This window comes from Bos taurus, chromosome 2 (genome assembly GCF_002263795.3).
Source record: "Bos taurus isolate L1 Dominette 01449 registration number 42190680 breed Hereford chromosome 2, ARS-UCD2.0, whole genome shotgun sequence".
Lineage (NCBI taxonomy): Eukaryota > Metazoa > Chordata > Mammalia > Artiodactyla > Bovidae > Bos > Bos taurus.
In genome coordinates, this window is record NC_037329.1 from 59,540,273 (window position 1) to 59,557,105 (window position 16,833).

At 39.8% G+C, this 16,833-nt stretch overlaps 1 protein-coding gene across 1 annotated transcript in view; it reads right to left on the bottom strand.

The window, feature by feature from the left end:
• Positions 1-16,833, bottom strand: part of THSD7B (thrombospondin type 1 domain containing 7B) — a 911,067-nt gene that overhangs the window by 29,525 nt on the left and 864,709 nt on the right. Inside the window, exon 20 of the mRNA XM_015475729.2 lies at positions 184-329. Within this exon, the coding sequence (XP_015331215.2) occupies positions 184-329 (146 nt within the window). The remainder of the gene's footprint in view (positions 1-183; positions 330-16,833) is intronic.

The window sequence follows — 16,833 nt, forward strand, 5'->3', positions numbered from 1 at the left end:
GCAATATCACTCTGCATGAAGTTAAGTCATTTGGTTTTTTTTTCCATGCTCTCTATGGCATAAAAATACACTCTGCCAGGCCCCTGGTGCTGTGAAGTTTGTTTCATCAGCTTGTAGGTTTCAACAGACAAGTACTTTGGACAGACTGAGAAACATTTCTTTAAATGCCATTATATGACTTACCTCCAGTTTACATGCAGACCAGTTGCTGAGGACCCAGCTGTAGCAGGGGGTCATTGGGCAAGTTTTGTGCTGGGTAAGCTCTGTGGGACATGGCCGGCCTTCTCCTTGGGTTGACATAAGGATAAATCGAGTCCGGCTCCTTTGACCTAAAATGAGAAGGACAATGTCAACTTTTCCGTTAGAGTTTGGCTAAAAAAGGAATTAAAGAACAGAATGTTGCCATATATACAAAGGTCTTCACTAAAACACGCTGAACTTTGTCATGTCCAGGTTTCAGTTATTTTGCTATTTTAATTTCGGTTTCCATGGAGATACAGGTTATCCAAGGTCTGCATATGCTTGTGGATCTGAAACTCTGTCTTCTACTTCAGCCATCTTACATCCAAACTCTGTACTGTTGCCAAACAGACTGAGCCCGTAAACACTGGCAGAATGTTAATTCATTTCATAAATATTTCTCTATTAAGCTCTAGAATAACCAAAGCATCCTGCCATGTGCTAGGGGGGTACAGTGATAAAACAGCCCGATGTACCTCCTGCCTTCACAAACCTTACATTCTAGGCTAGGATCACCAATATTAAGCAAAAAGAGAACAGTATTTCTTATGTTAGGTTCTAAATCATCAAGTGAGCTAGAAAATTGCACATAATCCAAATTACCCTAGAAAATTTCCTAGGAAGATGCCAAGATTACCCTAGAAAATTCCCTAGGGTGGTTCCAATACTGTCACTCCATTAATTCAACATGACCAGTTTTCCTAGAGTTTAGGGCCAATTTCTCTTTTTCACTGAATATAAGATAAAGTTGTTAACTTGTGTGAAGAAGCTGTGATGGTTGTAAAACATTTTTTCAAATACCAGTATTCCATTTCCTAATGAGAAGAAATTGGTTAATAAGAATGGTTCAGGAAAGAGCAGGACTCTCATGTCATCTTATACCCACTGCTAGGCATCAGGTCATAAACTCACTAATAGGAATAATGGAGGGAATTTAAATGTTTTGTTTCTCTCTCCCACTCACTCTTGTCTTTACTCATTTGCTACTGATGAACTATGGTATGCATAGAGTTTCCTTAATATTAGTTATCTGAGAATCCAATGCCCTTCCACTGTTGTTATAAAATTAACTATGTGATTGTATTTGTGATAAATGTGAAAGGAAAAACAGAAGGTTCTCTGAGAGCATGTTATGGGGATGCCACCCAGTCTGAGAAAGAATCAGAGCATATTTCCTTGAGCAGTTGAGCTTTAAACAGAAATCTGAAGGAGTAAGTCAGACATAATGTACGGAGAATGGCCCACTGGCCCGCAGAAGAAAGAGCATGTGAATAGGTCATGAGATACAAAGGAGAAGGACAGGTTTCAGGGGCTCACAGAAGACCATTGTGGCTGGACAAAAAGAGAGCAAGGGACAGAATAGACTGAGGGAATACGGTTAAAGCTATTAAAAGTGAGAATCAAAGATTATACATTTATATTTTAAGAGAAATGGGAAGATAGCAATGACTTCACTTCTGCATAGAATTTACTTGAAAACCTTAGGTAAGCATAATTCTCAGATGTCCTCAAGTTCAGGGAGAAGAGGAACGAACACAGTCAGTGGGCTAGACCTTAGTGGGCACCAGAATATTATCATAGATATGGTGGAAAACCAATTCTCTTTAAGAAGATCTTTGAAGAAAGTGAGGACATTCTCATCACTAGATTCTAAATTCCTTGAGGCCTGAGAATCTGTCCCTAACATGAAATTCCCTATATATGAAGCACCAATTGATTATAGAGTAGAAGTGAGAAATATATTTAAGGGACTAGATCTGACAGAGTGCCTGATGAACTATGGACGGAGGTTCGTGACATTGTACAGGAGACAGGGATCAAGACCATCCCCATGGAAAAGAAATGCAAAAAAGCAACATGGCTGTCTGGGGAGGCCTTACAAATAGCTGTGAAAAGAAGAGAAGTGAAATGCAAAGGAGAAAAGGAAAGATATAAGCATCTGAATGCAAATTTCCAAAGAATAGCAAGGAGAGATAAGAAAGCCTTCCTCAGCGATCAGTGCAAAGAAATAGAGGAAAACAACAGAATGGGAAAGACTAGGGATCTCTTCAAGAAAATTAGAGATACCAAGGGAACATTTCATGCAAAGATGGGCTCGATAAAGGACAGAAATGGTATGGACCTAACAGAACCAGAAGATATTAAGAAAAGGTGGTAAGAATACATAGAAGAACTGTACAAAAAAGGTCTTCAAGACCAAGATAATCATGATGGTGTGATCACTCACCTAAAGCCAGACATCCTGGAATGTGAAGTCAAGTGGGCCTTAGAAAGCATCACTACAAACAAAGCTAGTGGAGGTGATGGAATTCCAGTGGAGCTATTTCAAATCCTGAAAGATGATGCTGTGAAAGTGCTGCACTCAATATGCCAGCAAATTTGGAAAACTCAGCAGTGGCCACAGGACTGGAAAAGGTCAGTTTTCATTCCAATCCCAAAGAAAGGCAATGCCAAAGAATGCTCAAACTACCACACAATTGCACTCATCTCACAGGCTAGTAAAGTAATGCTCAAAATTCTCCAAGCCAGACTTCAGCAATACGTGAACCGTGAACTTCCAGATGTTCAAGCTGGTTTTAGAAAAGGCAGAGGAACCAGAGATCAAATTGCCAACATCCACTGGATCATGGAAAAAGCAAGAGAGTTCCAGAAAAACATCTATTTCTGCTTTATTGACTATGCCAAAGCCTTTGACTGTGTGGATCATAATAAACTGTGAAACATTCTGAAGGAGATGGGAAGACCAGACCACCTGACCTGCCTCTTGAGAAACCTATATGCAGGTCAGGAAGCAACAGTTAGAACTGGACATGGAATAACAGACTGATTCCAAATAGGAAAAGGAGTACGTCAAGGCTGTATATTGTCACCCTGCTTATTTAACTTCTATGCAGAGTACATCATGAGAAATGCTGGGCTGGAAGAAGCACAAGCTGGAATCAAGATTGCCGGGAAAAATATCAATAACCTCAGATATGCAGATGACACCACCCTTATGGCGGAAAGTGAGGAGGAACTAAAGAGCCTCTTTATGAAAGTGAAAGAGGAGAGTGAAAAAGTTGGCTTAAAGCTTATCATTCAGAAAACGAAGATCATGGCATCTGGTCCCATCACTTCATGGGAAATAGATGGGGAAACAGTGAAAACAGTGTCAGACTTTATTTTTTGGGGCTCCAAAATCACTGCAGATGGTGACTACAGCCAGGAAATTAAAAGACGCTTACTCCTTGGAGGGAAAGTTATGACCAACCTAGATAGCATATTCAAAAGCAGAGACATTACTTTGCCAACAAAGGTTCATCTAGTCAAGGCTATGGTTTTTCCAGTGGTCATGTATGGATGTGAGAGTTGGACTGTGAAGAAAGCTGAGTGCCAAAGAATTGATGCTTTTGAAGTGTGGTGTTGGAGAAGACTCTTGAGAGTCCCTTGGACTGCAAGGAGATCCAACCAGTCCATTCTGAAGGAGATCAGCCCTGGGATCTCTTTGGAAGGAATCATGCTAAAGCTGAAACTCCAGTCTTTTGGCCACCTCATGCGAAGAGTTGACTCATTGGAAAAGACTCTGATGCTGGGAGGGATTGGGGGCAGGAGGAGAAGAGGACAACAGAGGATGAGATGGCTGGATGGCATCACTGACTCGATGGACATGAATCTGAGGGAACTCCAGGAGTTACTGATGGACAGGGAGGCCTGGCGTGCTGTGATTCATGAGGTTGCAAAAAATTGGACACGACTGAGCGACTGAACTGAACTGAATTGAATATTTGTTTAATTCATATTTTTGTAAACTGTCTCTATGATATTATCTGGTGTGCAAACATGTGTGATGCTATTGCTAAGCAATTTTCTAAATACTTATATACTGACTCACTGAATAGTCATAACAATCCTAGAGAAAAATTCTATTATTGTCACATACTATCGATAAGGAAATTGCAGCACAGAGGTGTCACTTCTTTAAGGTCAAAAACATAGTAAGTTCCAGAACAGGATTCAAACTCAGGAAGTTTTGCTACAGAGGTGACTGTATTAGCCAAGATGTGAATGCAAGAGAACATCACATGAGGACCCAGACAAGACCGCAAGGAAAGGACTGATCTAGGTCTGTATGGGAAACAGAAAAGAAACTTGAGGTAGCAGTAAAGTTTGTGTCATCAGTAACTTAGGCTTTGTGAACAACAGAATCTACAAATTATGCATTCCTGGGCACAGAGCAGAGCATTTACATTTAGACCAATGTTCCCTCCCAACATCACTCAAACCAAATCATACTTGGTGGACATCACCTTATTCATGTGAAACATTGTCCCTGCTCATGGATACATTTGGCTCAATATTTCACATTAACTCTTACTTAAATACTCTTCAGTTTTATAACAATCTTTATGTTTATTCTCTTGAACTAAATATCTATTAATCTAACGTCATTATAATTGCATCCTGTTCTCTATCCATCTTTGTAAAACTAATGACAATGTGGTGTCACCTTTATCACAGCTAAAGAGATTCTATTTCATTAAAACCAAATAACTTCAAGCTTGTTCTTGAATTGATAGCATGCATCACTGCCATTCCTTTAGGACTATTTTATTTATTTCCATTAAAGTGACAGATATTTTCTGCTGGACATAAATGTGGTGGGGGGAACCTAATAAAGTCAATAGAAAAAAAAATAATGAAGTCCTGTAACCACTCACTGAAAGGACAGCCATATGATTTCTCTGCCTTTTGCTATCCAAACACAAAGATAAGTTCAAACAATGTCAACTATTACCAAGAAGCATATAATTCTATATTTTGAAGTATATTATCATTTTTTTTTCTTTTTTATTATTGGAATATAATTGCTTGACAATGTTGTGTTAGTTTCTGCTGTACAACAAAGTGGATCAGCTATATGTATACATATATCCCATCCCTCCTGAGCCTCCCTCTCATCCCCTCTCCCCATCCCACCCATTCTAGGTCATCACAGAGCACAGAGCTGAGCTTCCTGTGCTATACAGCAGCTTCTCACTGGCTGTCTATCTATGGTAGTGTATAGTCCTAATTAGTGTCGGTCCTCATTTCCCCATTGGTCTCACCCTTCCCTTCCTCATCATATCTACATGTCTGTTCTCTATGTCTGCATCTCTATTCCTGCATTGCTATTAAGTTCATCTGTACTGTTTTTATAGGATAAAGTAGTCGCTCTGCTGCTGCTAAGTCGCTTCAGTCGTGTCCAACTGTGTGTGACCCCATAGACGGCAGCCCACCAGGCTCCCCCATCCCTGGGATTCTCCAGGCAAGAACACTGGAGTGGGTTGCCATTTCCTTCTCCAATGCATGAAAGTGAAAAGTCAAAGTGAAGTCACTCAGTCGTGTCCGACTCTTAGCGACCCCATAGACTGCAGCCCACCAGGCTCCTCGGTCCATGGGATTTTCCAGGCAAGAATATTGGAGTGGGTTGCCATTTTCCTCCTCCAGGGGATCTTCCTGATCCAGGGATTGAACCTGTGTCTTCTTTATCTCCTGCATTGAAGGCAGATTCTTTACCCGCTGAGCTACTGGGGAAGCCCAACACAACCTGATAGGTAGGGTGGGAGGTGGGAAGGAGGCTCAAGAGGAAGGGGCCATATGTACACCTATGGCTGATTCATGTTTATGTATGGTAGAAAACAACACAATATTGTAACTATAATTAAAAATAAATTAAAAAGATGTGATATATATATAATATATATATGTATGGAATATTACTAGGCCACAAAAAGGAACAAATTCGGTTATTTGGAGTGACATGGATGGACCTAGAGTCTGTCATACAAAATGAAGTAAGTCAGAAAGAGAAAAACAAATATTTGATATTATGTTTAACTGGCTAATATTAACATTCAGTAAGAAAACTTTATTTATAAATGCATCAGAGTATAAAAGGTACTTGCTGTACCTTAAGTTTCTGTGAGGTACTATCTTTTAATAAGTTCCTTTTTAAATCAGGAATCTTATAAACTAAATAATCAGAGAAAGTATCCCACAATTAGGCACTTTACCCACAATTCCTGAAGTTGCAAATATACTATCTAGCTACATGGAATACAAGGAGCCCTGCCATTTCCAATGGTCTCTGGAATTCTAAGCATCATATTGGATGGAATACTCAACCACGCACCTATCTCTCAGCACAATTATTCTAAAAGGGACCTTTAAGGACTGAATACTTAAGGAATTGTTTTGATGATAGTGATTTTCATGTGAGAGATAGTGGAGAATGTAGCCAAATGCAAGATATTTAAAATTATGATCTGTTGTAGAACATGAGAAAGATCATTTTAAAACACCTGATGTATGATGCAAAGAAACCTGGATGTGGCATCAAAATTCTCTATTTGGAAACAATTCTCTCAAATTAACAGCTCGTAAATGATGTGACCGTATGAAAGTACTTTAACTTCTCTAAGCATAAAGTTCCTCTTCTGTAAAATCAAATTAAGTACACAGATAGTCCTCATTATATGAGTATAATTCACATTGGGGAAAATGCCACTTAAATTAGGTTATTTCAAATAGGAATTACATTATTTTAAATAAATAATAAATATCTAAATGGGACTTATTTTGGAACTAAAAATATGTGAGTTCATTTTATCTAATATCAACAACCACTATCATTATATAGTATCAATTATATTTATTTTATCTAGTATCATTCAGTTCAGTTCAGTTCAGTCACTCAGTCATGTCAGGTTCTTTGTGACCCCTTGAACTGCAGCACGACAGGCCTCCCTGTCCATCACCAACTCCCGGAGTTCACTCAACTCACGTCCATCGAGTCAGTGATGCCATCCAGCCATCTCATCCTTTGTTGTCCCCTTTTCCTCCTGCCCCCAATCCCTCCCAGCATCAGTCTTTTCCAATGAGTCAACTCTTCTCATGAGTTGGCCAAAGTACTGGAGTTTCAGCTTCAGCATCATTCCTTCCAAAGAACCCCCAGGACTGATCTCCTTTAGGATTGATTGGTTGGATCTCCTTGCAGTCCAAGGGACTCTCAAGAGTCTTCTCCAACACCACAGTTCAAAAGCATCAATTCTTCGATGCTCAGCTTTCTTCACAGTCCAACTCTCGCACCCATACATGACGACTGGAAAAACCATAGCCTTGACTAGATGGACCTTTGGTGGCAAAGTAATGTCTCTGCTTTTTAATATGCTATCTAGGTTGGTCATAACTTTCCTTCCAAGGAGTACAGTTCAGTTCAGTTCAGTTCAGTCACTCAGTCATGTCCAACTCTTTGCGACCCCATGAATCGCAGCATGCCAGGCCTCCCTGTCCATCACCAATTCCTGGAGTTCACTCAGATTCACGTCCATCGAGTAACTGATGCCATCCACCCATCTCATCCTCTGTCATCTCCTTCTCCTCCTACCCCCAATCCCTCCCAGCATCAGAGTCTTTTCCAATGAGTCAACTCTTCACATGAGGTGGCCAAAGTACTGGAGTTTCAGTTTTAGCATCATTCCTTCCAAAGAAATCCCAGGGCTGATCTCCTTCAGAATGGACTGATTGGATCTCCTTGCAGTCCAAGGGACTCTCAAGAGTCTTCTCCAACACCACAGTTCAAAAGCATCAATTCTTCGGAGCTCAGCCTTCTTCACAGTCCAACTCTCACATCCATACATGACCACTGGAAAAACCATAGCCTTGACTAGACGTACCTTTGTTGGCAAAGTAATGTCTCTGCTTTCGAATATGCTATCTAGGTTGGTCATAACTTTCCCTCCAAGGAGTAAGCGTCTTTTAATTTCCTGGCTGTAGTCACCATCTGCAGTGATTTTGGAGCCCCAAAAAATAAAGTCTGACACTGTTTTCACTGTTTCCCCATCTATTTCCCGTGAAGTGATGGGACCAGATGCCATGATCTTTGTTTTCTGAATGTTGAGCTTTAAGCCAACTTTTTCACTCTCCACTTTCACTTTCATCAAGAGGCTTTTGAGTTCCTCTTCACTTTCTGCCATATGGGTGGTGTCATCTGCATATCTGGGGTTATTGATATTTCTCCTGGCAATCTTGATTTGAGCTTGTGCTTCTTCCAGCCCAGCGTTTCTCATGATGTACTCTGCATAGAAGTTAAATAAGCAGGGAGACAATATACAGCCTTGACGTACTCCTTTTCCTATTTGGAACCAGTCTGTTGTTCCATGTCCAGTTCTAACTATTGCTTCCTGACCTGCATATAGGTTTCTCAAGAGGCAGGTCAGGTGGTCTGGTCTTCCCACCTCTTTCAGAATTTTCCACAGTTTACTGTGATCCACACAGTCAAAGGCTTTTACATGAAGATAATTATAACTATGTAGTTATTAACAGAAAGAATAAATATTGATATTTCTTACATAATTTTATGATGACCCTATGAAAGGTTTATTGTTATCACTTCTGGGTTTCATAGTTTGGTCATAGAACCTTTTTATTTTAGTTACTTTTCATCAATTTTCTCAAGAGCTCCCTTTAATCTTTGGTGTACAGACTGCCTGATTTTGTGCCCCTTTCTTATGGGTACACATTCCACTTGCAGCTAGACATGTACCAGCAAATACCCTGATGCAGTGGCAGAGCACATGTGTTACTCCAGAAGGCTCACTGACTGGGGGATGGCTTTACAAGTGGTCAGTTCATCCGTGGGTATTTTGATAGTATGAGGAGTTCTGCTTCCTATAGATCTTACAATTATGCTGATTCAGGTGAAGACTAAGGAGATGATGAGGACTCCTTGGACTAACTTCATGTTGGTTATATGAGTGAAAATACACCATATAGAAACTACAGCATATCTGAAATATAGCAGGTGCTGGCTAAGTCTTAATATTTTTAAACATTTATTTTGACAACTAATATTTTATATCAGTTCCTTGATGGGGCCCTGGAACAAGCCTGTAATGGGAATATAAAGTATGATACTCATGTTCTACTGGGCTTTATAACATGAAGTGCACACAACTATGAAGTCCGTAATGATTCAGCCTGGTCCCACCAAAACCGCTACACCCTGGCCTGCACTCCTCTGGCCTCAGTGTTAAAGAGAAGGTTTCTGCCATCTACATCCGCATGCAGCCAATCTGAGGAGGAGAGAAATTTCTTGGACACTTTCCAGACAACTCTTGTTTGGATTTCTGAATCTATCTGAAACCTGAATTCAATAGTTGGTATAGACAATATGTTTAATGGATAATACCAATGAGATATAGAAACTGATGCTCTTATTCATCTACACTTCAGGCTATAAAAGAGAGAAAAGCATTGGTTTTAAAATACGTTGCCAATTTAATAAAGACCTTAGATTACAGTAGGTTAAGTTTGCTTACAATTCTCTCTAAAGCTTTTCCTCTCCTCCCTTGAGGAATATTGAAAACTCATTATAAGCAACAGTGATACTAGGCCTACTATTAAATTAGCAATAATTTCTGGCAATTAAGGAAAAAGGATTGCCTGATGAGACTTCCCGAAAAAAAAAAAAAAAGATAATGAGGCATGCTAGTGTGACACATGCATGCACATGCACACATGTATACACGGAACCCTAAGAGAGGCCAATTCTACTGCCTACACACAAGTTTAAAGGATATTGGGCCAGATCACACTCCCATTGAACTCAGCAGTAGTCAGGCTTTGCTCTGAGGCTCCACTGACAAAGGGAAGGTGTGGGAAACTTTAAGTAGTAAAAGAACTCCTCAAAACTGGTTACATATTTGTCAATGCATACATTCATAAAAAGAGTCAAATGCAGTGGTTCTCTGTTCTGACCATACTTTCAGGTCCAGGTAGCCAACCACCAACACTGTTACAGTGGAGGCTCTAAACAATGAAGCCCCTGACTATACTGACAGATACTGATGGAATTAGCTGAAAATCATGGTTTTCATAGCTCTGGACAATTTGAATAAGACCCAAGCAAACAATGCAAATATGTTTGTATAGGAAACTGGAAAGGAAACAAGAATAATAGAGCAATGAAGAACATACTTATTTAACCTTAAACAGATCATTAAATAAAATGTCTAAGCAATTCATATGAATATACTTATATACTCCAATGTGCCACAGACATAAAAAATACAAAAACACCAGCATGTGATGCCACTTTGCGCTTAAAGAATGTGATTTGAAAATTATTATTACGGGTTTGCTTTCCACCTAGGAATTGTTTGTTTTAATATGAGTTAAATTTTCAAGGCAGGTGCACAGTCACTGGCAGGGAATTGTCCTCCTGAGCTGACATCTATAGGGGCTGGCTCCCCTACACCACAAAGGATGATGTTCAGTGTCACTGACCTTAAGGTGATGATAGTCCTTCTTGGTGGTTCAGTCACTAAGTCATGTCTGACTGTGATGATGGTCCTTCCTGATATGCACTCAAAAATTAGGTTACTGAATAAAAGGTGTCTGCCTTTAAGTATTTTTTCTTATGAATTTATTCCTAAGATTTTGGCACCTAATATTTTGGCTACCTAATATTAATATCAAGGCTGTATATTGTCACCCTGGTTATTTAACTTATATGCAGAGTACATCATGTGAAATGCTGGGCTGGATGAAGCTCAAGCTGGAATCAAGATTGCTGGGAGAAATATCAGTAATCTCAGATATGCAGATGACACCATCGTTACGGAAGAATGTGAAGAGGAACTAAGGTGCCTCCTGAAGAGGGAGAAAGAAGAGAGTGAAAAAGCTTGCTTAAAACTCAACATTCAAAACACTAAGATCATGGCATCCAGTCCCATCATTTCATAGCAAATAGATGGGGAAACAATGGAAATAGTGAGAGACTATTTTGGGGGGCTCCAAAATCACTACAGAATGTGACTGAAGCCATGATGTTAAAAGATACTTGTTCCTTGGAAGAAAAGCTGTGACAAACCTAGATAGCATATTCAAAAGCAGAGACATCACTTTGCTGACAAAGGTCTATATAGTCAAAGTTATGGTTTTTCCATAGTCATGTATGGATATAAGGGTTGGACCATAAACAAGGCTGAGTGCCAAAGAATTGATGCGTTCAAACTTTGGTGATGGAGAGGACTCTTGAGAATCCCTTGGACAGGAAAGAGATCAAACCAGTCAATCCTAAAAGAAATCAGTCCTGAACATTCATTGGAAGCACTGATGGTGAAGCTCCAATGCAGATGGTGACTGCAGCCATGAAATTAAAAGACGCTTACTCCTTGGAAGGAAAGTTATGACCAACCTAGATAGCATATTCAAAAGCACAGACATTACTTTGCCAACAAAGGTTCGTCTAGTCAAGGCTATGGTTTTTCCTGTGGTCATGTATGGATGTGAGAGTTGGACTGTGAAGAAGGCTGAGCACCGAAGAATTGATGCTTTTGGACTGTGGTGTTGGAGAAGACTCTTGAGAGTCCCTTGGACTGCAAGGAGATCCAACCAGTCCATTCTGAAGGAGATCAGCCCTGGGATTTCTTTGGAAGGAATGATGCTAAAGCTGAAACTCCAGTCCTTTGGCCACCTCATGCGAAGAGTTGTCTCATTGGAAAAGACTCTGATGCTGGGAGGGATTGGGGGCAGGAGGAGAAGGGGCCTACAGAGAATGAGATGGCTGGATGGCATCACTGACTCGATGGATATGAGTCTCAGTGAACTCCGGGAGTTGGTGATGGACAGGGAGGCCTGGCATGCTGTGATTCATGGGGTTGCAAAGAGTCCGACACAACTGGGTGACTGATCTGATCTGATCTGATCTGATGTGAAGAGCCAACTCATTGGACAAGACCCTGATGCCAGGAAAGATTGAGGGGGCAGGAAGAGAAGGGGGTGACAGAAGATGAGATCATCAACTCAATGGACATAAATTTGAGCAAACTTCGAGAGACAGTGAAGGACAGGGAAGCCTGGCATGCTGCAGTCCATCGGGTCTCAAAAAATCAGACATAACTGAGCAACTGAACAACAACAACCTAATACTAATCAGTAGAAAATACTAGCAGATGACAAAATACATGAAAAAGAAACAAAGTGATACTATAAAAACCTTGTTAATGGCCGGTCATGCCAATCTATTTACCAATTTTAATCACATATGTTTCTGTGGTTAAGGCAATTTATTGTATAATTCCACTGGTCATTATAAAATTATTCCTCATTATGGAGGAAGGGCCTAAATTAATTGAGTGAATACAGTGTTCTAGGATATAGAGATGATATAGCATATTCTTGCTTAGCTCTTTTCCCTTCCTTCTTCTGATTTTTTTGCCTCCCTTCACCTGAAAGCACCCACTCTCCCCATGCCCCTGGAATCTATCACTTCAACAAAAATCCCAGTCTCATATTTCATATGTGGTAAACTGAAGCCCAGAGAAGTTAAATAATTAGCTAAGTCACATAGCAAGAAGGATGGTAACAAAAATAGGTCGAATTCCAAAATGATCTGTTTTCCAACAAATTTTATCTGGTCCAAGTCAGGTATGATACCAGTTCAAGGCCACTTGAACAAGTTTGAGAAGTACACTTAGGTCTGCCCTCTGCAATAAATGTGTTACCTATATTCATGTGTTTAATTTTTCCTTTAGAAAAAAAAATGGTAATTAAAATTATGTGACTAGTACTTTCTCTGTGACAACTCATTCACTTTTGGGTATTTGTCAGAGTAAATTTCCAAAAGCATCAGGAAGTCAGATTGTATATAAAATGCTCAGTTAATTTCATGCAGTTCTTTATGCTGGACATCTGTTTTTTACTACTTTTCACAAACATCACTAAGGAATTTTTATCCAAATTTATTTTTAAGTGCCAAGTTTAAGTATACATCCTGTATTGACATGGATTTGGGATCAAGGTTATTTTCTAATGTAACAGGGTGGAGAAAAATTATTGTCTTGAGCTGCTAGCTAAAGATAGATCTTCAGCATATGTTTGATATCATGAGAGACAGAAGATGCAATAATATTCCTGCATTCAGAGCTAGAGTCCCTGAAAGTTAAAGTCACTCAGTCATGTCCAACTCTTTGCGACCCCATGGACTATACAGTCCATGGAATTCTGCAGGCCAGAATACTGGAATGGGTAGCCTTTCCCTCCTCCAGGGGATCTTCCTAACCCAGGGATTGAAATCCAGGTCTCTTGCATTGAAGGCAGATTCTTTACCAGCAGACCCACAAGGGAAGCCCAAGAATACTGGAGTGGGTAGCTTATCCTTTATCCAGCAATCTTCCTGACCCAGGAATTGAACCAGGGTCTCCTGCATTGCAGGTGGATTCTTTACCAACTAAGCTGTCAGGAAAGCCCCAAGTTTCCCCTATAGAGGGACTCCTTGACTTGTCTAAAAATTGCTTCAGGCACCCAGACATCTTTCATCCTAAAGAACACTCAGGTTAGGCAAGGCTAAGATTTCATAAGTTATTCAGATTAAAAGAGACCAACCCCAGCCATGACCATGTATTTGGGAGTGAGGTTAGTGGAGCAAGGAAGTAACAAGACCACATTTTAGAGGGTAAGATAGACCATGGTATCACAGAAGAGAGATGGGTCTGTTAAGGGCAGAAGATTAGGCATTTTTGCCTTTGCTTGGAAATAGAGCTCCAGATTTTTCCATGATAGTGAGTATGCATTCTATCTGTTGGAACATAGTAAAACAGAGTTCTAGAAAAAACATCTGCTTTATTGATTATGCCAATCCCTTTGACTGTGTGGATCACAAGAAACTGTGGAAAATTCTTCAAGAGATGGGAATACCTGACCACCTGACCTGCCTCCTGAGAAATCTGTATGCAGGCCAGGAAGCAACAGTTAGAACTGGACATGGAACAACAGACTGGCTCCAAATAGGAAAAAGAGTACGTCAAGGCTGTATATTGTCACCCTGCTTATTTAACTTATATGCAGAGTACATCATGAGAAACACTGGGCTGGAGGAAGCACAAGCTGGAATCAAGATTGCCAGGAGAAATATCAATAACTTCAGATATGCAGATGACACCACCCTTATGGCAGAAAGTGAAGAAGTACTAAAGAGCCTCTTGATGAAAGTGAAACAGGAGAGTGAAAACATTGGCTTAAAGCTCAACATTCAGAAAACTAAGATCATGGCATCTGGTCCCATCACTTCATGGCAAATAGATGGGGAAACAGTGGAAACAGTAACAGAATTTATTTTCCTGGGCTCCAAAATCACTGAAGATGCTGACTGGAGCCATGAAATTAAAAGACGCTTGCTCCTTAGAAGAAAAGCGAAGACAATCCTAGACAGCATAGTAAAAAGCAGAGACACTACATTGCCAACAAAGGTCTGTTCTGTCAAAGCTATGGTTTTTCCAGTAGTCATGTATGGATATGAGAGTTGGACCACAAAGAAAGCTGAGCAACAAAGAATTGATGCTTTGGACTGTGATGTTGGAGAAGACTCTTGAGAATCTCTTGGACTGCAAGAAGATCCAACCACTCAATCCTAAATCAGTCCTGAATATTCATTGGAAGGACTGATGCTGAAGCTGAATCTCTAATACTTTGGCTACCTGATTTGAAGAACTGACTCGTTGGAAAAGACCCCAATGCTGGAAAAGATTGAAGGCAAAGGAGAAGGGTATGACAGAGGATGAAATGGTTGGATGACATCACTGACTCAATGGACATGAGTTTGAGCAAGCTCCAGGAGTTGGTGATGGACAGGGAGGCCTGGTGTGCTGCAATCCATGGGTTGCAAAGAGTTGAACACAACTGAGAGACTGAACTGATTCTAGTTGCTTATTTTCAGTTCCATTCCCAACAATCACATTTCAAACCCAATGTATCAAAACTTAACAGATCATTGTAAATATACAGCAGAAATACCCACAATGAGGCTCTCCCCATGGGATGCAATACGAGAAGGACACAGAAAGTGATTCTGGCAATCATAAAGCTCTCTGTCCATCAGACTCACACATTCCCTATCTAGAAGGTTGGTTCCCCACAGCTATATTCCAATTAGATGGACTAGATAATATACAACATTGTCAATTAGGAAACAAGTATACATTTAGGAGGCTTACAATTCAGAGAGTCTTAAAACCCTCACCGCCCTTTGTGTTTCAGCCTGTGATCCATTTCTTCTGCTTGTTCTTAAATATACCTATAAATTGTGAGAATTTTAATAAAATAACCTAGTACGCTACCCAGGGCCATGTGTATAACGTGAACACTTACATATACAGTGTCAGATGTGAAGGGGCACAATGGAGAAAATGGGGCTTAGGAGACACCTGAACTTGGGTTCAAATCTTTCCTCTGCAACTGACAAGCTGTGTGACCTTGAGCAGGTTAATTGCCTGTCACCTTACCTTTACAATTATGCCTATAATTTCATAATACTTTCATAAAGAGTTATTCTAATACTCCTGGCACCAATAACTGCCTTTGACCAATAGATATTAAAGAGTAATTATTCTAATATTCATCATTTTACAGATAAAAAGTTCAAGTGAAGTCTACAAATGGTGGCTCAAGAGTCTTAACTTGCCTTTGGAAAAGCCACCTTGAAAACTAGATATTCTTGTCTAGTCTTTATTTTTTTTCCATTCTACAATTTAGCCTCTTGTTCCTTGTCATAGGAACTAATTATTTGATATAGTAAATAAGTTTGAGCTTTTACAGCTATTGGACTGCATATGATCAGGGATACTACAGTGATCATAATTTATTCTGACACTAACAAGGAAGGTTACTGGCTTGCCTTTTAAAGTCTTTAAAAAAAAAGAAAAATGAAAAAGCTGGAATCACAAACTTGTGATTCTCTGCAGTTAATATAAAATTATTTTTTCATTATGGGTTAGAGTTGACAGGATAATCATATGCCATCTGGGACACACAAGCGGCAGGCTGGGTTACACAGTGTAGAAAAATACTATAAACTCATGTGCACTGAATTAAAATATGAAAGAGGAACAAATCATAAGGGGTTAATAACCCTTTTGGAATGTTATCAGTTAAATAATAATTATGAATAATTCATGATATGCTAAATTTAGGGAGTTCAGCATAAAACTGAACTGGTGAAAATTCATCAAAGAACATGACTAATCCAAAATTTAAGCTCTTCTATTACACGCTTTGATCTTTGAAATCTATCTAAAAGGATCCCTTAGTGGAAACCTAGAATTGGTCTCTCTTTAACATGAAATAAATTAGATTCAAGCTATTCTGACCTTGAAATCTTTAACACAATTAGAAGGTATATGCCAAGCATAGGGTGCACATTAAAGAGATAATCCAGACTTTCGGAAATAAAGAAAGAGCTCATTTCAAAATTTCATCTTAGATCAAGGTAGTTCTTTGGTTCAGATGGCAAAGTGTGGCTCTGGGGAAGCTTCTGGAACACCCAGCTCACCAGGATTTTTCTGACAACCCAGTGACTTCCTAAAAGGAGACAATTGTGTGCATTTTGCTTTTGATAAAGAAGTCAACAGAGAGCAGCAGGTGCTGAAGGCAGACTCCCAAGCAACTTGTTTGCATACTTGAATGTAACTAAATAAACTCTGTCTCCTCTTGTGGTCCCTGCCCCGCTGCCATCACTAGTTGGAAAAAGAAAGCGGCTCATCTGAAAGACAGCTGCGGGCACACCGTTTTAGAAGA